Here is a 27302-nt window from a genome sequence, read left to right as displayed (position 1 = left end):
GTCCAGATTTGCCACAAAAAAAAAAAAGTACAGCTGCTAAATACACAATGTATACAGTATTTACACAGTGTACATTTCAACAACAAAAAAAGTTCAAACCCTCTCTCACACCAGACAATCTTTCATTTCACCCCAGACATATGGGTACAGCAATAAGCAAGAAGTACTCAGCATGAGGACATAGTTTAATATTTACTCCTTTTTATTTGGTGAATTATGATCATGTTCATTTTTTTTTTTTTTTTGGTAAGTCATGATTTACATGAAACAATCAAGTCCCAACAGATCTGTTCTCTACATTGGATTTTTTTTCTAAAAATTGTTTTAAAACTGATATGCAGAAAGCACAATTCAGTCCACTCTCATCATGACTTGACTGGGAGACTGCTTTTTGATAGTTAGAAATAAGACTAATGGTTTCTTGTCTAGATGTGAGGAAATGATTTTACTACACAATCATTTTTCTCTATCGTCTGTATAAAAAAAAAAGGAAGGGCAAGAATAAAAATGGAATGTAAACTTCATTTAACCTTTTGAGTCTTTAGATATTTTGTCACTGTGACATGCTCAGCTCAAAATGCTTTGCATCATATTGTGGTACATGAACTGTACGAACACAATTATCGCTATTACACTTGTATGTCTTGTTTAAGGAAGGCATGTGAGGCAATCATAAGCAACGACTGACATCAAACAACACAGAAACTTTACCAATGTGTCACTGTGCTGCATACTTCCTGCTCTTTTGACTCACTGCATCTCATATATTTCTTAGTGGAGCGAGCACAATTTTAAAACATAAAACCGCGTAGTACGTGGAAGTGTAAGTATATGACATATAACGAGTGGATCGCCTTATTAGAATGGGAAGAAACATACTCCTTGATTTAACCCTGTTGCAGTGAAAAATGCAAGACTAACGTGTGCAAAAGACATTGGAATTGTGAGATGCTAGATATTACAGGGTCAAGTATACATAACGATCAATTCACTCCACAAACAAACAGACAGACTACATAACAAATCTTCAATGGTAGGAAAACAGAAACCAAAGCCAAAATATGAATGTGGATTGAGTGAAAGCAGTAATGTCAGTAGATACATCAGTGAAAGTTTGAGGAAAAAAGAACAATTGATTACAAAATTATGAATTTCCAAAGTTTTGGTGCCGTCATTTTTGGATAAGATGACTACTGTTCTACATTTTTCAAGAAAAGTGCACATGTATTCCATTTACTTCTTCTTGACATGTTATGGCAATTTTTATTTGAATGTTAACAACATAGCCAGAATTTCCTGTAATTTGGACATCATCCAGCAATGACTGCAGTGAAAATCTATTACAGTCTTTTAATTGATTGCCTGATTTTCCTCCAACTTTTACAATGTGTTCTGCTAATACTGCTTTTATCCAATCCTCATAAATGGGTTTTGGTTTCCTTTAAACATTACACATCTTGTAGTACATGATACGGTCTAGTAAAGACAAATTGCACGCATTGATTTTTCTGACAGACATGAAAACAGGTCTCATTGCAATCAAAGCCTTATTTTTTGTAGCATTTCTAGCTGCCTGCAAGTGTCACTGCTACGTAATCCATCCCATAATATGTTTTCATACACTTTCAATTCTGAAAATCTCTAAAATTGAGAATCCATAACATAGATTCAGCAAATATTTATGTTCCACCTTTTCCCTACACAACCTTTGGAAGGATTTGTAGTCACACAGTACATAAACTGCAAGTAAGGATCGAATAATCTTTTAAATCACCACAAAAATCTCTGTTCATCCGGATTGTTTGGCCAATAAAACGGTTTATGCAGGAAAAGATACAATGTTCCCATGTTAACAACACTGTACAATACAAATTCCAAGACAATCTGGAAGTAGGACTGGATATTTGTGTTGATTCTGAACAGCAGGTAGGGAATGATGAAATAGCGGAACTCGAGAAGCTGTTGGGGCATGGTGGCTGCAAGGAGGCAAACAAAATAGACAAGCTGCCACAGCTCACCTTTGTGAGACAAAGAATCACGGATTGTCCAGCCGGCAAAGAGGTAGCCCGGGATGAGGGCAAATTTGACATACTCATGTCGCATGAAGACGCGATGCCAAATGTAGAAGACAATGTGTCGGTTGTCTGCAAGAAGGAATGGATGCACGAACGTAAAACGGTGGATGAAGACAACCATCATCCCAACAATGACAATGTACGTCAAGGGATGCTGAAAGAGACTTTTGACGAAGCGGACAAGTTTGCCGATGGACACGGTGAAAGGAAAGGCCAGGCCCGCTGTGAAGGCAGCAAAGTAAAACAGCTGCGGGGCATTGAAAGCCGCTTGATGGTTGTCTCGATCTCCAACCACAATCCCTTTGTTGACAAACACAAATACCATGAATCCAAGGGTAACAAGAGCATACGGCCAGAGTTGCGCGGCGGCTTTGAAGATGTTGGTCAGTGAGCTGATGAACTCTACTCCCCGGCTCACTGAAGATGTTATGGCCCCCAAGACTGTCTCACTTGTCTGTGGCTTGTGCTTTGCTGTTAGATCAATCAGCCTTGCCAATGTGATGCCCGCCATGAAGATTACCCAGACGACATTGGTCTGGCGGAAGATGATGGCATCAGCTGCAAGGATGCTGGCCATAAGATGGTTACCACGGAGACAGAAGAGGTGTGCCAGCAGGATGAAAAAGGTGGAGCCAACATCAGTGTAGTACAGGAACACAAAGAAGTAGAGCAGAGGGAACGATGCAAGAGACACCGACGTCAGGATTATCTTTATCTCTTCAGTCTTCTGTGAGAGACATACATTAAAAAAAGATAAGACATAGTGAATGTGCTAAATTAAGCATAGGTAATGTTCGCAGTCCTCAATGACTCTGATTGTAATTTGTGCTTAAATCTGAGGACATAAGGCATCCACATTGTATTTCCATTACTTCTTTAAACAACACACAGAGCCTTGCAATACATGTACCTGCAGACATTAGGGTGAATTACAGCTGTAGTATTGGCTCAGTTTAACAAATATCTTTTAGCATAGAGTAAGAAAAACAAACAAACGACATTTCCAAAATTATATGTACTACATGTACTTTTAAATTCATATGCATTTGTACCTAGCAAATATAGTACCTACATTGTATAAAACTTCACTGCTTATGCACAAGACATGACTAAATCATGGCTGGCGGAACTGTGGGGGCCATGGGGGCTCGGGCCCCCACACTTTATGTGCACCATACAAAGGAATACATAAGGTGTCATCACTTTGGGCCCCCACACTTTTTTTAACCCATAAGTACATTGTAAGTGGCACTGAATAGAAATACATTGTAGATAGAGATCTTGAAGTGTGAGCACATTAAAGTTATGTTTTTCCACTTAAGAAGACCTTTCTTTTTTTTTTTTTTTTTTTTTTTGCTTGTCAGCTGAAGAAACCCGGAAATGGAAGGGGAGAGATAAGCTGAGGACCTCTTCTTCTTTTTTTTTTTTTTTTTTTTTTTTTTCTTTTTTTGCTTGTCAGCTGAAGAAACCATTTTGGAAGGGGAGAGATGAGCTGAGGACCTTTTTTTTGTTTCCTTTTTTTTTTTTTTTTTGCTTGTTAGCTCATGAAACCCGGAAGTGGGCCCCCACACTTTTGAAAACGCTCCACCAGCCCTGTAAATACCAGGTAGATGGAGGGGGTTCGAAAAAAGGGGGGAGATGTATGTATATTGTGACAGCTTCAAATCATTGGAACCAATAAATATCCAAATTAGAATAATGCCAAAAGTCATATTAAGGTATTAAGCTGTGTGCTTTACATTAAAAGAAAATGTACATTTATTATGTGACAGAAGATAAAAGAACAGGCCAATACAGTAAAGAGAATAATTCAAGTTTTCTGATAGCTTGTCTACCCCCTCCTCGCCTCCCACCCCCTTCTATCCCCTTACCACAATCTTCATCCCTTCTCACAGATCAGGTGTTGGAAAGAGAAATCAGAAAGTATGTTGTAAATGTAATCTTGGTGAATTTTGAATTCTCACAGTATTAGGACAGTGGATGACACAGAGGGTATGGTAGATGATGAAGAGGCATCCCACAGCAAAGAGAATGTTGATGGAGCGGAGAGTGGTCACTGAGCACATGTCGACAAGGTCAGCCTCCAGTAGAAGGGCAAGTGGCTTGAGCAGTCCGACAGAAGACAGGTAAAGTCCAGGTAGAGTTGTTATCTTAGGGTTCCACTGTAACAGACAAAAAGCAAAGCATTTGTAAGCATCACTTTTGTGTCAAGTCAAATATGTATCATTCACCAGCACTTTGAGAATCTCATTATATAATATAATATTATAGGGTCAATGAACTTTGGAGTTTAAGCTGCACATTTTAGGTTATCATATGCGCACTAAAGTGCATGCTCTAGTTTCTGCTGGGGCGAGGCGGGCAGCCGGGGCAGCTATACACAGCCGAGGGTTTATGATGTAAGAAAAACATCTAGGCCTATATTGGGAACTCAGGCGATTTTTCAGCATGCATGCATATGGATGGAAATCATCGATCTCCATGGAGGAGCAATATCATTGGTGGAAAAGTAGCTGCTTGGCAGAGCCAGAGGACTGCGCTCTTAGAGTGCTTTTCTACTTCTATCTAGTTTCTACTACTGTGATGATTCTGACAGAAGAAACTTAATTATGCAATGGAAAATAAAAATGTTGTGGTCATACAAAACAGCAATCTTTTATAAAAGTCAGTACCACGTCGTACTAAAATCTACATCAAGTCTTTATTTCACTGCCCTCCTCCATCGCCTATCGAGTACTCTAACCATCAGGTTTATAATATAAACATTAAACAGTGATAAATTCACTAGGATTCTCAACCACGCGAAATACAATACGAGGGACTATCATAAAGTATACCTCGGTGAAAGATCCGTTGCAGTACAACTGGGCTTGTGGAATGTGGAATATTTCGTCCATATATGGTGAGGGCTGCGTCTTATCAACCTCCATGAATATCATCAATGTGACAGCAACATGAACAGAGGCGACGAAGAACACAAACACATCACTGAATTGTGCCATTTTGTATGTTGGCTGAACACACCTTCACAACTTCACCGTCAACGTGTACAATCGAATGGATCGATCATCCAACCACAGATCACCCAACCGCGATCAACAGTAAACCCATAGTCTTTACCCTCTTCGCGTTCATCAATATTTTCTAAATTAATGTGTAGAATATTACTCAAATTTCTAATTCTCAATGTAACAACATCGTCATTTCAGTTTACATTGTATGACCTTAACTTGACTCTCTTTAAAAGTTGCTAATGTCCTCAGTTTCATTTTACAAGTGGTTCAATTTCCGAAATAATTCCACACTTTATACTGTAATGTGTCCTTTGGGATTAGAAAATTACGCAATAGCCTTAACACACGTGGGGACCTGAGAATGCGTACATTGATTCGAGCGGCCATGAACACTGGACTGTACTCAGGTCGCGTGGAACACTGTACTTCATATTCATCAAGGCCTCTTCCAGCTGAAGTACGCATGTAGCCTACTACTGCGGGATTTCGTATATGCCAACCCAACGTGGGCGTAAGTAGAACCAATTGAAGGTGTGTAGCATGGTATCTAGCGAGATGACAACATTTTAGGCGTGCATTTCTATATAATAGAGCCATCACAATAAGCATTAGCCTATAGGATATTTGACCCGGATCTACCACCCGGTATGGCATATAAATCATCTCTTTGCCGTCATATTCTCTCCATCAACCAGGCACATCATCTGTAACCTTGTGCAGCCATCCGGTTTCAACAACCAGGGAGGTGAGACAAAACTGAACGCCGTATGATACTCCATCACCTCTCACCCGGCATTATACTACCCTTTGACAGCATTGATCCCGCGGTAAATTATATTTCCATGTGTTCGTTGTTGGCTAGTGATAGGAACATGATGTAATTTGTTATGTCGATTTCGTTTTGTTTGTTTTTTCTTCTTTTTCTATTTATATTTATGCCCATGTGTTTGTGCATCATGATCGGCAGTGGGATATGGACGAATTTAAATGTGATTCAAAACTTATGACTTCAACTTGGATTGTCGCCTGTGATAAGCTATAGGTTCGTCGGGTTTCTATAGACCCTACTTTTTCATTAAATATTCTGCTGATTATCAGGTCGTGCATGGAAGATGTGAAACTAGGTGTATGGCGGAGAACCTTACTAACTTTACACACTTTTCTACTTCACACAGCTGTTTGGCAAATAATATATATATATATATATATATATATATATATATATATATCAGAAGGATTCGCCAAGACATTGTTCCAACAGAAGGATGTGGGGAGGGGGATCAAAAGCAGTTGGCCCTGACACCCCACACGGTCCCACACCTATACATCGCGTAATAAAAACATTCCTGCGGGCCCGCCGCTGATATCTATTTTGAGGAAAGAATATAGGCCTATACATACGAGCCTATATTTCATTTGATACAGCCATCATCACGAGAAAACCACCGAACTTAAAAAAAAAGATAAGTAAAGCAAATCAGGTACGCTAGTGACTATTGATAAAATTGATAGTTCCGATATATTCGTTAATGTCACTTACCTGATTGTTTCTGCAACTTTATGAATGAGGCCTAATTGTTACCATTGTTTCGCAGAAAATACGAAGCATAGTTGAAATCAACTGTTTTGATATTTACGCCATCTATATTTTATGGTTTTCATATATCAACCAAAATGTATTCGTTGTTCACCGAATCAGGTCAATTTTGCTCTGCCTCTAAATCTAAGCATGGGGGCCAAAATTGACAGTGCACGACCTCTTCGATAGGCATAACAAGGTTAAATTCTACAATTAAAAAGAATAATAACCACAATGCAAGTTCAGAATGTCAATTAAACAAAATAAAACGGGTGTACTGTTGCCGAACAATGCATCTCCCTGTGGCCTGAATAGAGGAGCGTGAAAACAGGAAATACGAGGAAACCTTTCGTTTGCATTCCAGGACATGGATTTGATATTCCTACACTGTGATCGCATGAGGAGATCGCTACAATGGGTCGAGATATGATGTTTTGTAAATCCCTTTGTTCACGTCGCTGTAGATAACCTGAAGCATCACAAAGTTCGATTTCAGGTACACTATTGCAAGCCCGCCAGGGTTTGGTATTACAAGTATAGGCTTCGTGTTTCTATGAGGTATGACTCCGCATATATTTGCTAAGCATACTTGGGCGGTCAATTTGTTCTACTAGCTGTATAGCATCGTACTTCGTGCTGAGAAGATGTATTAGTCCTGGTTCCTGCAGATACAAGAGCCCGGTGGGACGACACGGATGAGTCAAATCTGCATTGACTGGGTTTTTATTTGTACGTGGAATACGTTATCTAAGCTTCTGGGAGGGCTCTTTACGAATTATCTTCTTTCGTCGCGAGGACTACAGCACGCCATAAGAAAATCTACCGAGAACGGAGATAAAGTCTGTGTAGATACGCAAAAACAAAGTTGAGTAACATTCTTCTCAAATAGACTGTTACATAGACATTTCCACTGTGTAATCGTATGTAAGTCTAACGGCATAAAGGTATCACGAGGTCCAGGATACGATTCCAAGAGCTCAGAGGTTATATACTCCTAAACAAGAGGTGAGCATATTTCCTTAACTATATTAGCTTGTCCTAACCTGGTGGGTGGCAGATCTTTGGAATTCGTGCATGTCAAGAACAGCGTACGGCACATTGTATACTATTAGTATTAATATTTTGTAGAAGATAGCCGCACATGTGACACTGTACGTAGTCAAAGCAGTAATTTCATATCGGTTCATCAAATGCTCATATTTCGCAATCGACTGGTTGTTGATGCTGATATTGATTTTTGCTACTTTATTTGTATCTTGGTTGTTTGTCAGACGAGTGTAAAAAAAAAATAATAATAAAAAGTTAGTCTCGTTCCCGTAAACCAAGATTTATCTTAGCCTATTTATTACCATTCTTTCCTTGACCTCGTTGAATTATTCATCTCACAATATCATGTCATTTTTTCCCTTCAATTTGTAGTCAGAGGATGATAAAAAGCAGTTTAAAGGCTTGATGGACATAATGTTTTACGCCAGTGTAGATAAAAGCGAGTTCTATAGGCCTACGACATCCAACAGAGTTAGTTTCCCTTTATCATCTCAGTCAAGTCATCATTCTTTTTTACATAAGTCCTCCTAAGTATGTCCCTGTCTGTGTTCTAAATATAACGATGTGTTTTTCTCTTTCTCCTGCATTCTTACCAACATAACTACGTATAAAAAATGTTTTGCATTACATTCAATCCAGCTTGTATTTTATCACTTATTTTACATTAGGGTCAATCCACGTCAAATCAACCAATGGTGTTAACCCAACCCCCTTCAATTTTCTTTAAACTCGCACCAAATGTGCCCCCAAGTGTCTGACGGAAGATTCTAAAATATTTTGCCCCAAGGTCAAACGGTTGCTAAGATATGGCCTCCCATAGCAACCAATGCGTGGCCAAACAACCGAGTTTAAATAAAATTTGCTATTTTTGATTGACTGCTGCAGTCAAGTTATATAAGATACATTGCTCATTTTCTGTAAACTTGAAGAACTTTATGATGCTAACATGCACAATATGTTACGGCACGGATCTGACATTCGGTTAGTGCGCAAGAGGTCACCGAAAATGGCGTTAAGCGTCAACGTTAATGTTTTTGGGTGCATGTTTGGAAGCTGATAACTTCAAAATTCAATTATCTTAGAACCCAATATTATGCATATATAGAGACTCTCACTTGCTCTACACACCTACCAAAAATCGGCCAAAAAGTATGCTCCGTTTTCTTGAAGAGCGCCCTCAAAGTTGGCTTTTTTCAAAAAGTTGCCAAGTTCAAGGTCACAAATCACCACTCGTCCCATCGAGGAGTGACACCAATTTTTGTGTATTGATAGACAGTTACCTATATTTTCATGGGTTATCAAAAAACTTTTGTAACCGGAATGTTTAATAGCTTTTTTATGCATTCGAAAATAGTCGTAAACACCCAAAAATCGACGTAAATTGACATATAGGGTTTTCAGCATATTTCAAATGGTGATAAATCAGAGATGAAGTGCCAAGACACAATGGTATCTTCTGTGATGATAGTCTGTAACTAGTACCAAAAGGACATACATCACAAATTGTTTTGTCTTATTGGCAATGACCTTGAGAGCAGCTGAAAATCACAAAAAAACAGTAAATTGCTCAATTTTCCGTGACCATAATGGTGCTAAAGTGTGTTTACATCAATTTTTAGTTGTGTGCCATTTCAGTACTCATGGTGACTTTAAGCTGAAAACTGCTAATCATGTTTCATTTCTATTCTATTTCAAGCTACAAATAATATTTGAAGTCATCTCCAGATATTTTGACCTTGACATTGTTCTGAACACAGCTGTAAATTCCTTAATATTAGCATTATTCCCAACACACAAGTGATTTACAACTTTGCACACCATTTCAAACTTGAATTTCTCTCAGACAGACTGCCTGATCATATTTATATTTACAGTACTGGTAGTCTGTAATGAGCATTTAGAGGATGTAGTATCAACTTATTTGTCTCAAATGACATTGACCTTGAAAATACAGCTGAAAATCATAAAAATCAATAATCGTTCAAAATATTTTGCAATACACATTATTAGAGCCTGGTGTTTACAGTGACTCTGAATTGTGTATGATTTTTATATTGATGATGAGTTACAGCTGATAATTGCAAATTATTTCTTCCTTTTGTTCCATTTTGAGCCAAAAATAATATCAAAAATCATATGACCTTGACATTATTCTAAAAACTGTCATAAATGCCTTTGAGCATAAGAATATATTCACAACACCTTAAGATACTGCTCTACAACATTATTTCGAAATTGATTTTCTCATCGACAGAATGCCTAGTGTATGAAATTCAGAACCAGAAATTCGAAGTCAGTGACATTATTAGGATGGAAGTAGTCTTGAAATTTGTTCTTTTGATCATTCTATTTTTATGGCTAAAATGTTAATGGTGATTATGCATCCATTTTCTATAGGCATACAACTTGGATAAATTGGACACTACTGTAAGTGTGTGCACTGAGCATTATAAATCCTCAAAGTACCCATTACAGACTACCTTTATGCAAATATCAACATGACTAGGCATTCTGTCTATGAGAAAATCAATTTTGAAATGTGCTGTAGTGCTCAATGTGTGGTGAATATGCTCATTTTGAGGCATTATGGCTATTCTAAAATAAGGTCAAGGTCAAATGATATGTACATATGACTTCTGATATTATTTGCAGCTCAAGTGGAACAAAAGGGAAAATAATTAGCAGTTATAGGCTGTAACACATCATTGATATATAACAATTACACACAATTCAAAATCGCTGTAAACACCATTTTTAATTAAAGTGTGTATTGCAAATTTGAACGAATATTGATTTTATGATTTTAAGCTGTATTTTCAAGGTCAATGTCTTTGAGACAAATAAGTTGATACTACATCCTCTAAATGCTCATTACAGACTACCAGTACTGTAAATATAAATATGATCAGGCAGTCTGTCTGAGAGAAATTCAAGTTTGAAATGGTGTGCAAAGTTGTAAATCACTTGTGTGTTGGGAATAATGCTAATATTAAGGAATTTACAGCTGTGTTCAGAACAATGTCAAGGTCAAAATATCTGGAGACGACTTCAAATATTATTTGTAGCTTGAAATAGAATAGAAATGGAACATGATTAGCAGTTTTCAGCTTAAAGTCACCATGAGTACTGAAATGACACACAACTAAAAATTGATGTAAACACACTTTAGCACCATTATGGTCACGGAAAATTGAGCAATTTACTGTTTTTTGTGATTTTCAGCTGCATTTTCAAGGTCATTGCCAATAAGACAAAACAATTTGTTATGTATGTCCTTTTGGTACTAGTTACAGACTATCATCACAGAAGATACCATTGTGTCTTGGCACTTCATCTCTGATTTATCACCATTTGAAATATGCTGAAAACCCTATATGTCAATTTACGTCGATTTTTGGGTGTTTACGACCATTTTCAAATGCATAAAAAAGCTGTTAAACATTCCGGTTACAAAAGTTTTTTGGTAACCCATGAAAATATAGGTAAATGTCTATCAATACACAAAAATTGGTGTCACTCCTCGATGGGACGAGTGGTGATTTGTGACCTTGAACTTGGCAACTTTTTGAAAAAAGCCAACTTTGAGGGCGCTCTTCAAGAAAACGGAGCACTACTTTTTGGCCGAATTTTGGTAGGTGTGTAGAGCAAGTGAGAGTCTCTATATATGCATAATATTGGGTTCTAAGCTAATTGAATTTTGAAGTTATCAGCTTCCAAACATGCACCCAAAAACATTAACGTTGACGCTTAACGCCATTTTCGGTGACCTCTTGCGCAATAACCGAATGTCAGATTCGTGCCGTAACATATTGTGCATGTTAGTATCATGATGTTCTTCAAGTTTACAGAAAATGAGCAATGTATCTCATCTAACTTGGCTGCAGCAGTCAATCAAAAATAGCAAATTTTATTTAAACTCGGTTATTTGGCCACGCATTGGTTGCTATGGGAGGCCGTATCTTAGCAACCGTTTGACCTTGGGGCAAAATATTGTAGAATCTTCCGTCAGACACTTGGGGGCACATTTGGTGCGAGTTTAAAGAAAATTGAAGGGGGTCGGGTTACAAATTGTCTGAAAATTGGTTGATTTGACGTGGATTGACCCATTATGAAATCTAGATTGCTTGCGTCCACGATGGCACATGCTGATAGTTCCCTCTTTTTTTCTCCCTTTTTTTTTCTCTTTTTTTTCCTCTTTTTTTTTCTTTTCTCTCTTTTTCTCTTCCCAATCATCTTGATGTCAGTTGACATCGGTTCGTTTATTGTGTTTTATATTGATGTTTTGTGTATTTTCTGAGGGTCCCATATCGTACAAGCTTTGCTTCTTAGTGGGACCCTCCACTTCCATCCTCATCCTTAGTTGACTAAATTGTATTATACGCTTTTTGTATTTAACAAAGATGTAATCGCATCTACTTCTCATTTTCATAATTGTTTTATGTACCTTTTCAAATTTTGTTCTGTATTACAAATATCCCGTGCATATGCAATGTACATAATTTCTTTGTTCATTTTGATGGAGGTGAAAATAAAGTTGAATCTTGAATCTACGTGTGTCTTATATTTGTAAGTATATGCATGTTAACTTACATTACACATCTGTGTGAAATACTAACGACAGTATTTTAAACAGATGGGCCTTTGTTGTTGTTGTTGTTGTTGTAGTTGTTGTTGTTGTTGTTGTTGTTGTTGTTGTTGTTGTTGTTGTGTTGATATGTTTTGACAAAATGATATGCGCTGGGGGGAGCTCCACGTCCTATCATATCGACCTCTGAGCTCTGCATTCATGTATGGTCACTGATGGGTCACCTCGATTTAAATGAGCTAAGCGCATGCTCATCTACAAGGTTATTAGATTTTTGTGGAAATGCAGTGCTTAATGCCACTATTGTAATTCCCGAAAGCTTCAAGCTCATCGACTAATGATATTGTGCGATTGAGGGACAAACCCTAACCTTGCCTGATTCATGACCTATAATAGCAAGGGCTTGTGACCCCGCTTGTGACAATGGAAACTATACAAGCTTAGAGCTTTGCAATCGTAGCTGTAATCAAAATTACGAGTTCGTGGGGGTTTTTTTAAGCAGAAAGGGGAATTGTACGATGTAAGTGTGCGTTTACTGTGAAACTGTGCACGGTACCGTGTCATGTACAGGTAGGTTCCTATGTTCGTATGTGTTTTGTTCGTGTTTCGTTTCACTTGTTTTCAGAAATGTGTTCGAGAAGTGTTATATAGGGTGGGTATAGGTATCTATATAGCACAATGAATAAATTTGATCTAAGTTAACTGTTTGTAGAAGTTACAGCAATCTCAACTTTCAATTATATTACATGTAAAATAGTAGTAGCCACTACAGCCGATCAACTGTTGAGGGATTTTTATAATGGCCTTTGTAAACTGACGTAAGGAGGGTCGATCTTCCCATCTGATTTCAAATGGGAAAGGATCGGGAAAGACGTAACATCAATAACAAGCTCAAGCACGTCTACAAGAAGCCCCCGTTGTAATCTTCATAATGTTATTATTTACTTCATAGCTTTGGCAAATCACAAGAGGACGAGATAAAAATGGATCGAGTGCAGTTCCATGCCTCGATCTTGACCCCCATCGTGCAATCGTCGATCGTGTCTGCCCGTATTGGAATTGCAGTTTGATTACAAGAGTCAACAGATAATGTGTTACGAATAGTTATAGTCACATTTAATTCAAAGTCCAAAAATGTTCATACTGCTTCGTTTGTTTTTTTTTTTCCTTTAACGTTTTACCATTCACGCCCACGCAACAACCATGACAACAAATTGAAAAAAAAAATCTCAAAACTCTTGCCGTTTTCATAACAAGTCATTTTAAGTCGTTTATCCTTTGAATGACCACTGCAGGTAAACATCGCAATCAGTGGCAATACTTTCGACGAAACAGACCATCAACATCCACTTTAAGGTGTGTCCATTGGTCACCATGGTAACCCGTGTCGCAAAATGTCTCTGGCTTCTCCTGGCTCTGTCTTCAATCCTCAGCGGCGCTTTGGCTCAGCACGTCGCCCTGACTCTTGGCGTGGAGACGGAAGTGTACGAAGTGCCTTGCAACCAGTACAAGTATTTCACAGTGGAAGCCACCGAGCCCTGTGAAGATCTACGTGTAAGAGTAAGTGAAATAACCAAAATATGACTCGACATATTTTACTCCAGCTTAATTCTGATGTAAATACATGTATAGCCATTGCCGGTCATCCGCTGCTGTTAGATGTTTGTTCTGTAAATTACCTTTTTTTTTCAAAATAAAGTATACAATTCTTTTATTAAGTTAATAGTCATCACGTAAGTGCGAAAACATTTAAGTATGGCAAGTCCCCTCTGGAGATGAAGATCGTCGAACTTTTCAAGTTGTTGCAGAAAAACGTGACTTTACACAGCTACGGTTAGAGTCAACACTCTCGGTGCGTTATGTTGATCATCCCTTATTGTCATCTCAGAAAGGTCCATCGTGATTTCTATTTGACTTCTATTCGAGTGTACTTCTATGTCATGCTTCACCCCCAGTCGACAAACTCTGTCTGTTCTTTGAGCCCGATTTTCCGATCGCTGTCCTCGTTTACAAACATGTTTTTGTTCAATGTGTCAGTCGCATCAATTGTGTCTCAAGCGTCATGCAGATATTTATATCAAGTATAATCCATTAGAGATAAGGGAAAACATAGCTCACAGACGCTCCGTGGAAAACAAATATTTTAGGCAAACGACATGAAAGGAATTGATTAATTCAAATAAGTCCCTCTCTTGTGGGACAATGTGTCTGAAAGCGAGAGAAAAGATAACCTTTCTTAACCCAGAAACTTTTTTTTACTTTTCTTCCATTTTCAATGTTATCATTCGTGTTATTATTCTATACAATAATTCCAAACATTTATGTAGAATTACGATGATAAATATATCTATATAGTAATAATCACGATTATACTTTGATAAACTTATGAAGCGATGACTGTAATCGGGAGTCTTTATCAGTTCAAACATTAACTTCAAGCATTTGAGATATAAGGTGGAAACAAACTTCGTTGTATGTTTCCTTTTCTCTGTCTATGATGAAACAATGCGTGTTAATCCCCATCTTCATTTGCCCTTGTCTTTCAATAGACATATCCCCCTTCTTATTATTTTGGCTTCGTTTCTCTAGATGAACCCAAATACTTAAGATAGATATTTCCTACTAGTATACATGATAGTTTTTTGCCTTAATTTTTCTTGGGACCTGAAGAATAAGCTCTACAATCAAAGGGTCCACCACCATCAATCGCAAGATTCCAGTTTATGTTGTGTTTTCTAGTATTTGATGCTGCTGATTGGTAGAGAAAGATTTTACTCATTTGACCGGGTGATACACTCGCACCCGTTGTCCTCCTCAGGTGAACCACGTGGCCGGCGAGCCCGACCTTTACATCTCGCGTGGGCCCCAGGAGACGCCCGTGTTCACCAGCCTGGCTTGGTCCTCCTACGCTTGGGGTTCCGAGTCACTGACCATCTCCAGCTGGGATCCCGAGTACCAGCTCGGCACCTACTACATCGGGGTCCTGTCCTATTGTGGCTCTGACGTGGGAACCGGAAGCACTCGTAAGCGAGCAGGGGATATACATCCAAATGTTTGTTTTGTATTTAATGATATTAATGATAATGATGATAACAATAATTGCATTCATATGGCGCTCTATACGGGTGTTTCTAAGGGCGCTGGTGGTGTTTGTATAAGAAAACTAGTACACACAATAATTTAAGGACAATTAATGCAAAACCAAAATAACAGTACCGAAATATGTATATTCATATATATGGTATATATATACAAATACATATACAGTGTATGACTGTCCAAAATGTCATGTAACTGTGTCAGCATAGAATAAGCAGTATATAGCACAATTACGATAGTACGAGAGGACTTAAGATGATAGGAAAAGCACCTCACGGATAATAACCTCATCTAACAACGATGAAAAAGATAACAAAAAGATAAAATATTCGACTTCTTTGTCCATTACATCAAACTCTTGACACACTTGCCATATCAGTATAGGTCTACACGGTGACTTTAGATTGCTCTCGAGAGTGGTTGGCCGTGCTTTTTCTTTTTTCTTTTCTTTTTGCTGCATATTCGTATAGGCCTATTTCTTTTTGATGAGCAACAAGCAAACTTGCCCATCCAGCATTGATGAGGGAATATCCCTATAACACTCGATTTATGTAGTTTTTTTTTTCTCCTTTCCACTCAGCTGCCCAGTTCTCCGTGATCGCAGAGCACGTCCAATCAGTGCATCCACACGACGAGATTCCGATCGACGGGTCTGTAGCAGGCAACATTAAGGCCGATGGTTACCAGTACTACCGTTTCTGTCTTCCCTCCAGTTGCGTCAATGTCAACGTCGGTCTCACCAACTGCCTGGATCCAAGCACGTGCCCGACGTCCTATTCGTACCCAGAGCTGCTCGTCTCTCGCTCCATTCAGCAGCCCACAATCAACAGCCACGCGTGGAAGTTGGCGTCTATCGAAGTGCGCAGCGTGGCGCTGCAACACGATGACCCCGACTTTTACCCGGGCCACTATTTCGTCGGTGTCTACGGGTGGTGCACGCCCGACCCACTCTGCTCCGACTTTACGACGTGCGGACCATGTTCGTACGCCAACAACACCGAGTACGTTCTCTCGCTGAACGTCGAGGAGGTGACGGAAGGCTGCACACCGAAGGCCCCGCTGGAGCTGTGTACGGGGGCGGCGGTCGCCATGGCTCCCCTGTCTATCACAGTTCTCACCCTTTCCTTCCTCATCGCCGCGTTCGTCTCAGACGAGTTCTCGGCGTTCCTTTGCTAGTAGATGCAGGACGAACTCCACATCAAGAATTGCACTCAGAGTTCTCAGAACATGTTCCGTGGCATGTCAGCAACTCACTGTGAAGTGGCGACAAGATAAGGACATTCTTGTAGAGACTTTTAGCTAATGAAAACCAAGCAAAGAAAGTTCTGACAAAATGGACGTAAATTATGAAGTTGACATTAGATTTCTGCTCTGACACCAGATTGGTAAGTTTGGCATGTCACTTGTGCTGGGATTACTTGGCAATTGCGACAAGTATTTGGTAGCCTATTATTCATCGTAGGCCTACAATTATTATTATTTTTTTTTACAAAAATCGTTCGCTTGAAAATATCTGATCTATGTAGCTACGTATGTACAAGAACATTACGCAATACACATCATGTACCAGAGTAATAAAGAACAGACAGACTCATTTTCGAGAATAAGTTGTGCAAAAGAGAGAGAGAGAGAGAGGACAATTTGAAAATGCATTGCCACAAACTGTAATGTCAAAGAAAGGTCGTCCGAACTCCCGCCGATTCAGATAGTTTGTAATAGATGGTATTAAGAGTTTCATCACCTATCATAAACCACAGTCAACTGACAATAATCTATGAATATAGCAGTATGAATTGTGGGAAATGAGTCTAAAAAGGGGTAATCGATTTATTCTAGAGGACCATTGAAGACCCGAATTATTTCAGCTCTGCCAATAGCTATCTATATATGCCGATTGTTGAATTTATGGTTACAATGGTAACGCTACATATGTGTTTGACGTGACAGTTTCCTTAGACGTAAAGGCTCTTTCCCCCATTTGATGTCTACTATTGCAAGGTATTCGTTTTAGAGTAGAAAAGCTCCAAACACGTTACGAAGTGTACATAGAGTGTTCTTACTGACGAATGATATATCTCAATGTAATGTTAATTGAATCAACTTGTATTTGAGTAATGATTGTAACATGTTTGAAATGCCTCGCATTTATAATAGTATCAGACAAGATAACTGCAAGTGAAATTTACAAAATGGGCAAATTGCAATTCAGACTGTTTTCATTTCGACATTGGCTGCGTTTATGAACTTTCCCCTGTTTAAACGACTTTCAAAACCCTTTAGAAACGGCTTCCAAAATAGTTGTGTTTATCAACTCTTCGCGAACACGATAACTGGCCTGTCACTGCACAGCTGCATTGCGCAATTCGACCCGAGGAGAAGAGGTCAAAAAGGCGTGCATTGTTCGTAACTGCAGTACAATACTACAAAGAAGTTTCAAAACAGCTTTGCGTTTATCAACTTCAAAAGGCTTTTACAATCAGGTTTCTGAAAACCTGTTTAGGAAACCTGTTTCGAAAGCCACAAAATTGCGGCTTTCGGAAAGGCTTTCGGAAAGGGCTTTCCAAAACAGCTTTGCGTTAATCAAATCGTAAAAATTTCTTGAAAGCTGTTTGGAAAACCTGTTTCTGCCGAGAAAAAGGGTTGATAAAGGCACCTATTGTTATTTTCATTTTCATCACCTGAAGGAGATGTGAAGATATTGACATACGTAGTGTTTAATGTACTTTGATATACATTACCAGGAACGAAACGGGATTGCAATTCTTAAAATCATAGAATCACTCAACCAACTGCGATATTGATATTTGTGGTAGTTAACTTTAGTAGGTTTCTCATCCCCGCGGCAAATGCGAATCAAGTGACAACGAAAAGTGTGTGTATTCAGCGTATTCGTGTTCGAGTTTAGTTGTACAATGTATACATGTATCATTTCTTTCATCTTGCTTGTATATTTGGTGTAACATAGAGCCGCACTTCTCAACCTTTTTTTTTTCAAACCGCGACCTACTTTGCCTCCTACGTACTGTCTCGTGGCCCAGATGGATCAAAATTAATATGAACCCTTTTTATTTTATTTTTGCCCGACATCGCTGCCCACCGGTTGAAAAGCACGGAAATAGAGTATATACGCAAATCATCAATGCAAACACACATCATATCAGCTTCTTATGGAAGTGCACCATGCAGGAGTGATATACTGTATACCAGGAACGTTTATAGGGCATATATATATATATATATATATATATACTAGTATATATATATATATACTAGTATATATATATATATATATATATATATATATATATACTAGTATATATATAAATCTTATACTAGTATATATATATATATATATATCGTCTGAGATTTCTATCTTTGGCTATATAACTTATATCCAAAGCGGAGGGCTTGCAAAGTGTATGAAATATTTGGCGACAAAAATGACAACGTGGGGAATTGCTCGAACGTAAAACGGCATTCAAACTCATAGAAAATAACCAGCAAAGCTACTGTAACGCAAGATTTTATGTGGAGTTACTTCCCCAGAATCCCCGGGGTCCCTACCATTGCCCCCCCCCCCCCATACACACACATTATAGTGTAGGATAAAATGAAATAAAAATCTTCAAACTCTGCAAAAGGACAAAGAATAGACTTCGAAACTAAACTTGTTTATCTTGAGCGAAAAGTTTGTTGACACGAGAGGTCAGTTCTTACATAAGTTTCAGTCTTTAAAGTCTCACACATTAAAGTAATTGCATGCTGTGGTTTACCTTTGTTCTTGTTCTTTTATCTTTCTCGAATTTTGCGCCAGTGATAAGTAGGTATGTGAGCTTTCTTTGAATCCATGTGAGTAATAGGGTCTGTAAATGCCATGGTAGAATATTGTGTGACACTGAGCAATAATCTACCCTCGTTGATCTTTCGTGAAAAGATAAGATGCAATAGTCTCATTTCTACGGCAATGTTCTTTCCTGGATTGCTTGTCTTGCTTCCAATAAATGATAATTCTTATCCTGCATGTATCGATGCTGCTCTCTAGGCAGTTTGCTCACTTTCTTAACCTTAATTGTCAGTAATTAAAACGCCCATCCTAGCCTGCGTGCCAAGTTTTTGATTTGGGTTTTGTTCTGGATGTGTATGTGTGAGTGTGTGTGTGTGTGTGTGTGTGTGTGTGTGCGGGCGCGTGCGTGCGTGCGTCTTTAATTGTGTTTAGGTAAAGCCGATATACTATGACAGTTTCTTATTGAACGTTATTATTTGGTTGAGTTAAAGGATATAGAATGGAGGGGTGTTTTCTCGAGCTCACAAAGCAGTTCAAATAGAAGTAAGTGTGTGAATGCCTTGATAACTTTGACGAAATTTGTAATATTTCGGTCAAGAGTAATAAATATCCCATCCTAGAAGGAAAAGATACAGTAATTGTTTTGGATTCTCTGGAGGAGGAAAAGAAATTTGCGATAAGAGCAGGCAAGTTTGGGTTTTACTTGCAAAAATGGGAACATTTGGAGATTTGGAGAGATGGGTTAGTTCTATAGTCTATCCCCGTGGTTGGTAGGGATAGATGTACAGATTGATGGTGTAAACAATGTACTACAGTATTTTTTTTTTATTGTTTTAAATCTTTTTCCCCTCGTCGGACGTACGATGAGTTTTGGTTTTTGGTGTAAGTCTAGGAATGTTGTGCCAGGTTGATGGAAAGACCTTGTCGAAGGAAAAATCTGTTGACATGATCGAGGCATGCCGACACGCTGTTCATGCGCGAAGGAAAACAAAAGTGAGATAATTCTGAACAATAGTCTGTGCATCCCAGCAAGACGACCACATATGCATAATTAATATGGGGGTTATGCTTGTGCGTTTTCCTTATCCCAATTTTTTTATACTGAATTCCCATTTTGCGTTACAATCAGACATAATAGTAAGGGCGTGTCTTTGATTGCACCACATCATTAGAACAAGTGACAGCTAGACAAGTCGTCGCTTACAGTCTTCTCTCCATGTGCATGCCTTGTACGGCATCGGTTATTCGTCGTTTGACACTTGGAATAGTCCTCTACCTTTCCGGTTCCCAAGAACTCGCTGGTATGTTTTCTTATATTGTGCATCTTTCTCATTTCACCATAACTGTAAGGCCATTTTTTTTTGTCGTATGGCAATGAAGGTGCTGCCTAACTCTTTACAGTCTCGTTCGCCATAAATGGCCCCCGCGCTGTCAACCGTCAACTGGATGTGTACTAGTTGTATATAAATTTTATGAACGTTCAGGTTTTCATGCGCGTCATGTACAAAGCACATATCGTTACAAGTCAAAGGTTTTTCATCCTGTCAGTTAGAAATGAATACTTAGATGAACACATGCATATAAGACGTTTTATATAGACATGAAAGTCGTGTGTAATTATGTCCACTTTATTGTTGACATCATAGTCAGCCAATGATCGGCATCTTGTATTCAAAATTACTTTAAAAAGCCATAGAAGTACCTATCTACTCTTTTCCTTTTCAAGAGAAGATTACCTATTATCTCCACACTACTCGAGTTTATTGATCATTATATCAGAGGAATATCTTCAGGTCTATATACGTATATATATATATATATATATATATATATATATATATACATATGTATATATAAATTCATTAGGAAGAGAAATGTAATGCATGCATATTATATATTTTTAATCTTCTAGCAGAGAATCATTAAGCTTAGAATGACTGACAGTTTCCAGGGCAAGGTGTTATGAGAGTTGTCAGCCTTGACTCAGTCATCAGCCTCTGACAATTACCATAGTAACAGTCGGTGAACAGGGCGTCTGATCTTAGCCAATCAAAACCAATTATTTTACAGAAATTGTCAGACACTGACAACTTGTCGGGGCTGACAACTTTCATGAAACGATGCACAGGAGGCTATTACAGTGTGCACAGGGTGTACAAAGAACACAGCGTGGGTCATGGTTTGTCAGTGTTCCTCACTTGTGCCTTGTTTGCTCCATTATAATATGTCAACCTGCCGGAATCAACACCAACACTGATAATAATGGCAATGATAACAAAAGTTGTATTTATTTTGCAGTGCCATACTATCACACACCGCACTCTCTTCCAGCCGTACAGTTGAAATTAATCAAGCACAAGTTCCAGGTCACGAGAATGTATTTTTGTTTACTCTGTTACGCGTTTCATTTTCTTTAGTTTCTTTTGTTTTCTTTTTAAGTGATTTAACCAAGCGCAAGAAGAAAAATGTCAGCCTACACGAGCACTGTTGTAATTATCCGTAGGTGCAAGGTCATGTGAATTTGAGCATGGACGTGACAACCATGAATAATGAAAAGTCAATCTCAATTTGTAAGAGGTTTGTGCTCGTTGGTATTGTTGTTGTTGTTAATGTTGTAGCCCTTGTTGCCTTATAGGCAGATTCACCTCCCCCTCTTTTTTTTGGGGGGGGGGGGGGACTGACGCGGGCAAGACTGTGAACAAAAGCAATCAAAACCAAATCAAAGTTAAGCAACTCAAGTATTACAAAATAAATACAACGAAACTTAGGCATAGGCACAACAAAACACATTTGTGTGTGTGGAGGGGTGGCATGTACTTATTTAGGCGAAGATGATTTATTATGCATCCTGACCATGCATAACACGCCCTTCTCTTGTCACAACCAGTTGAGCAATGTTGAAGGTGTGAACCCAGGAGAAAACACGAAAGCCTTTTTATACTAAAAAAATACTGTATTGTCTACCCCCTTCTTCTTTTTTTTTTCTTTTGGCACCTCTAAGTTTTGCCAAGCCTGCAGTCTTCATTCCTCCAGTCCAACGATCGATTACCATGTCCAGACGCGCCATCGACATCCACATCGCCCTGGTGGCTCTTTTGATGCTAGCCAACGTCATTAAAGGCGAAGGCGAACACATCGAGTTAACCCTCGGGACAACGTCGGCCGAACACTCGGTGCCTTGTGAAGAGTACCTGTACTTCAAAGTTGAGGCCACCCAAGTATGCAGGGACCTTCGTATAACGGTCAGTGCTTTTGTTCTTTTTATTTCTTTCTTCTCGCGTGGCTGTTGTCGCTGATGATACCGATGATTTTGTTATGCTGATGTAAATTGTCGGTTTCGCTAAGTCTTGAAACCAGTCAATTCTAGCTACTGCTGTTTCCCAGCAGATTTGTGTGGCATTTTCCAATGCAGTAAACAGGTCTGAAATGCATACGGATAGCAAAGGGCCTATGTATCTTTCTCACCCTCCCCCCCCCCCCCTCTCTCTCTCTCTCTCTCTCACCCTCCCTTTTATCTATATGTCTATCTTTCTGTCTATAATATACACTATTTTCTTTCTTCCTTTCTTTATTTCTCTCTTTCTATCTATTTATCCATCTATCTTTCGTTGGTTTTGAGCCAATAAGCAGACTCGTATCCAACCGTCGCCTTGTGCTTCATTAGAAAGCTTTTAGATTTTCGCGAAGCGGACATTAAGAGAAAAAAAGAACGAAAAATAAAACAAAAACTCTTTTGAACACGCGCAAATTTGCTCATTCGCGCTGTCGGTTCCGAGCTATTCTTGCGTCCGCTCAAATTCACACCGCATGGAGCTACTTGATGCAATGGTCCTATCGGGGCGCCATCTCACTTTGTATAAGCTGCGTCCTTGCGTAATCTAAAGCTGACTGTACTTTGCAACACGGCGCAGGGAGAGGGGAGGACGGCCAACGCAATCATCGTCGTCTTAAAAATCGAAAGCTTCCTATTAATTTCGAACCTATGCAACCAGCGGTGTCTGCTATTCAGTGGCAATGCATGACATTGCTGACAGTCTGAATAGCTCGTGTCTCTTCTCCCCCCCCCCCCCCCTGTTAACCACGGACTATCAATAATGAGGTCTTTTGATTCGAATCCCGCGGCAGCAGTGACTGTACCCCTCGACAAGGCACTTATTTATCCTCACTGCTTACCCCTTTTTTTTTTGGTCTCTTGTTTACAAGCATTCATTACCTCCCTAACAGACTGCCTAAAACAACTCACAATGCTATTTATGCAACTATATGGGTACAATAAGCAAAATAGATTTATGCAGACCTATTACTTCTCAGAGGTCGTTAATTATCAGATTATGTCTATGGCTGACTGTATGGCATTATTGGTTCGCCCCTAATCAGATGACGCCAGTGCAGGGTGAGGCAGACATCTACGTTTCCAAGGCGCCCGAAGAGTTCCCTACCTCTGACAGCCTGGGCTGGATATCCTACGAATGGGGAGTGGAGGCACTGACCATCAACAGCTGGGACCCAGAGTATCAGATCGGCAGCTACTACATCGGTATATATGGGTACTGCTCCAACGATACTGGCGTCGACGTTGCTCGTAAGTGAGATCGGTGACACATCTGTCAATTAGCAAATAACCGAAGGGGGGAATGATAATTACTACATTATGTGCTTGAAACTGCAGTACGTTGATGATTTCTAAGTATTACGACAAAAATTTAAAGCATCTTATCGAGTCGCCCATCATGAATTTCCTTTAGATTTAACTTGGAAATTACAATCTCACTATTGACAACGTAACGGCCCCAACCCCCCCCCCCCCACATACACACAAACACACTCAAATCGCCCGAGTTCTCGACACTCATGCACTCTGCGTCACAACGGCTTCCGTCATCTACCATTATACACGTAACTGTCATTTTACACACGCACGCACACGCACACAAACACACACACACTCTCTCACAAACATAACCAAGCCTTCTTTACCTGCTTTTTCACAGAGATAAGGAATGTTATGCAGAGTTTATACACTTTTATATCCATACACACTAGGTTCTACTCTTTTGAAAAGAACATTAACATGTTAACTCTTAATTCGTTTAACCAAGATTACTGTTACAAGAGATGGGCAGCTTCCTTCACTATTGTAAATTCTTTGCTTTGCTTTTACTCATCGCGATAGGATATAGATTTTAAACCGAGAAGTTCCTGTGTAGAGCGTTAGTCCACATATTCAACAAAAATGATGCGATAAACATAGATCTAACCATTAACTGAGCTCATCTACGGAAGATGTAGAGTTTGTACTTTCGTTAATGTGACCGATTCCCCGTTATATATTTGTATCTATGGCCATGCTATACTTGACTTACTTGACTTAATTGCATAGGACAGTGTGTCCCTTTGCTCTCCTACGAGTGATCCTTCTCCAGTTTGGTCTTCCCTGGGCTTGATGTTCAGCCTCTTTTAGGGGAATGCCCAAGTCTCTTTCAATTTGGTCTCTCCAGCGGGCAGGAGGGCGTCCTGGTGGTCTTTTCCTGAGAAAGTTATTCTTGAAGGCTTGAAATGGGATGCTATATGGCATGCTATACTATATCATGTAAAATAAAATAAAAACGAAAGGCGTAACATTGCCGTTTTTTTTTTCTCATTTAAACATCAATTGATTATTTTGTTACCTTAAGTAGGCCTATATACCAAATACATGTTAAATCAATTGATGCATATAATAATTTACCTATCTGTGCTCCTTTTTTTTTTCTCAGCTGTTCGAGTAACCGTCCTTGCCGAACACGTAAATAGCAACCCACCTCATGACTTCCTCGCCGTCGGGGATTCAGTATCTGGCCGAGTGGATGCCATGGGTTACTCCTACTACAGCTTTTGCTTGCCGTCTCGCTGCGTGCAACTGATGTTGACTCTGGAGAACTGCGATGACCCCGACGAGTGCCCCAACTCTTACGCCTACCCAGACCTCATCGTGTCGCGCACCGAGCAGTCGCCAATCATCCACAGCTACTCATGGAAACTGGCCGAGTCGGAAGGAAAGACGATCGTCTTGGATCCAGACGTGGATTCGTTCTGCGCGGGCTACTACTTCGTGGCCGTGTACGGGTACTGCGTACCGGACAACCTATGCATCAACAAGGCGTCGTGTGGCCCGTGCTCGTACGCAGGCAACCACTCCTACACGGTGTCCTTGGAGACGCTGGCCACCACGGCCATTGCAGAAACCTGCGATGAAGACGCGCCTTGTAAGGGTGTACGGTATCTCTCCTCCATGCTGCTACTGATGGCCGCTGGGCTGTCAGCCCTCTTTTTCGAGCTGATCTGATATTGTGTCTTTTTGATTAGGTGTTTCTCATTAATTTTCCTGACGCAGTGGAACCTCGTTATAAAGAGGTCGGATATAACAAAATAATCTTAAAACACTTTCTAGTTTCTAACTCTTTACATTTCTTTTTTTTTTTTTTTTTTGAGCTCTGGTGTAGTGCGAAACCTTACAGTTAGGCCCTAAAGCCAGATAGCAAGGTAAATTTTGTATTTTTAGGTCTACGTTATAACGAAGATTCCATGTACTATCAAACATGCTTCCAGTTTACACGTATATAGTTTTCTGTATGACACTTTTGTATGATATATCTAACCTATATTTTTTTTTAGTATGTCAGCAGGATGTGGATGAAATTTCATTTATCATTTATCTTTCAATTGAATGGCAGTTTAGTTTGTGAGGATATTATAATTTCATTCTTTTTAAAATATAGGCATATATGGTTGTTATATTAAGTAAGATTTACTTATTCTATCGTGATATTGATAGAGAAATGGTAAGAAAGAGGTAGGATGAAAACCTGTCTTGTTAAAAGAAGCAGAAAATTGGTAGTAGGTCATGTGAGAGATGGTAACCAATATTCTGTATTACTAGCAAGAAGAATATCACCAAAATGGTTGGTCGATTCTAGTTCATGTCTTCTATAAGCTGTGATTTTTCAGTCCCAAGTTTCTTTTCAAGTGTATTTTTAGGTCACCGACCCTCTTACTAAAAAAAAAAATCTCTCATCTCACTCCGATTTAAGTGCTTATTCACGTCGATGTATAAAGAACATGCAACTGATGTATGTATTGTATTCTTGACAAATCTCACAGAAACGAATAAAGTCATGTTGAAAATCATTTTCAGCATAACCACATCAAATATTAACAAATACTAGTACTGCCTTTTCATTGCGATAAAACCAGGTCATTCATGAATCCACTCCCTACCTACTTTTTTTTTTTGCATTTTGTTTTGTGTAAATCCTACCAAACATCATTTTTTGTTAATTTGTTATGAAATGATTTCTTCATGTTATCAACCCTCATTATGTATATTAATTGAAAAAAAAAAACACTAGGTAGGAAAATCAAAGGAAAAAAAGGAAAAGAAATAGTCTGCACTCCATGCAACGGTACAAGCAGAACTGCATAATAATTATCCCGTAGTTGTGCTTGTGTGTCCTTTTTCTCAAATGTTACTTAATTCACATTTCGCTTAACATAAAATGATGATAATGGTTGTGCTTCCGATATTGTAGTTTAGAAAAAGTTATAGAAATAAATTGATATTGAAAGTTGAGAAATTGAATTGCACTAATCTTTCCTCTCTTTTCTTTGCGTATACTCCCATCGCCATATCTATAGTCAATGGTTTTCAGTATTACACCAGGATTTTGTTGCCACTGCAATGTGCTAGTGTAGTGCCTGGTTCCATGCATGGAATGTTGTTTTTGTTGATGTTGAGAATTCTTTTGTTTTTTTGCTGTCTTCGACAATGAGGATGTTTTATTCGTGTACTGGTGTAGATTTTCAGCTATCATTAAAAGAAAGAAACAGGGTCAAGACGAAAAGGAATATATGACTGACGCATCAAAATATCTGGGTATTATTACCATCGCCGGGTCTAGAAGCCAGTAAATATTCTAGCTTCTGCTTTTAGCCAGCAGAATAGTGTCACGTTATGTTACGCAACGAGGATGTTAGATTTCCAAGCTGGTATGGGTCTTGCAGTGACAGTATATACGTACATCATGTTCGTACTGTGCTACATGAAATGTTTTCAACAGCCCTCTTCTCATGCCATGGAGTC

At 39.0% G+C, this 27302-nt stretch overlaps 2 protein-coding genes across 2 annotated transcripts; one reads left to right on the top strand and one right to left on the bottom strand.

Annotated features, from left to right (window-relative positions):
• Nucleotides 1-201: 201 nt before the first annotated feature.
• Nucleotides 202-5108, bottom strand: LOC139707932 (dol-P-Glc:Glc(2)Man(9)GlcNAc(2)-PP-Dol alpha-1,2-glucosyltransferase-like). The gene is made up of 3 exons (XM_071619927.1): nucleotides 4913-5108; nucleotides 4040-4237; nucleotides 202-2802 (listed from the first exon to the last, which is right to left on the bottom strand). Exons 1-3 carry the CDS (start codon nucleotides 5075-5077, stop codon nucleotides 1771-1773), a joined length of 1395 nt encoding a protein of 464 aa, XP_071476028.1. The 5' UTR covers nucleotides 5078-5108; the 3' UTR covers nucleotides 202-1770.
• A 2088-nt stretch (nucleotides 5109-7196) lies between these two features.
• LOC139707936 (uncharacterized) lies at nucleotides 7197-25508 on the top strand. The gene is made up of 7 exons (XM_071619931.1): nucleotides 7197-7673; nucleotides 13596-13860; nucleotides 15119-15323; nucleotides 15980-16574; nucleotides 22185-22425; nucleotides 23561-23765; nucleotides 24940-25508. Exons 2-7 carry the CDS (start codon nucleotides 13675-13677, stop codon nucleotides 25506-25508), a joined length of 2001 nt encoding a protein of 666 aa, XP_071476032.1. The 5' UTR covers nucleotides 7197-7673; nucleotides 13596-13674.
• Nucleotides 25509-27302: the final 1794 nt, after the last annotated feature.

Source organism: Diadema antillarum, unplaced genomic scaffold (assembly GCF_040938485.1).
Source record: "Diadema antillarum isolate AM-2024a unplaced genomic scaffold, OU_Dant_1.0 seq00001285_RagTag, whole genome shotgun sequence".
Taxonomy (NCBI): Eukaryota; Metazoa; Echinodermata; class Echinoidea; order Diadematoida; family Diadematidae; genus Diadema; species Diadema antillarum.
The sequence above is the reverse complement of the archived record's forward strand: the minus strand, read 5'-3'. Positions and strand labels throughout refer to the sequence as shown.

Bases quoted from the DNA above. Each gene is read 5' to 3' on its own strand.
- LOC139707932 (XM_071619927.1), bottom strand. From the start codon at position 5,077: ATGGCACAATTCAGTGATGTGTTTGTGTTCTTCGTCGCCTCTGTTCAT. The intron at 4,238-4,912 runs GTATACTTTATG...TGTCTGTTACAG, and splicing joins GCAACGGATCTTTCACCGAG to TGGAACCCTAAGATAACAAC. The intron at 2,803-4,039 runs GTGAGAATTCAA...TGTCTCTCACAG, and splicing joins TCATCCACTGTCCTAATACT to AAGACTGAAGAGATAAAGAT.
- LOC139707936 (XM_071619931.1), top strand. From the start codon at position 13,675: ATGGTAACCCGTGTCGCAAAATGTCTCTGGCTTCTCCTGGCTCTGTCT. The intron at 15,324-15,979 runs GTAAGCGAGCAG...CTTTCCACTCAG, and splicing joins CGTGGGAACCGGAAGCACTC to CTGCCCAGTTCTCCGTGATC. The intron at 22,426-23,560 runs GTCAGTGCTTTT...GCCCCTAATCAG, and splicing joins GCAGGGACCTTCGTATAACG to ATGACGCCAGTGCAGGGTGA.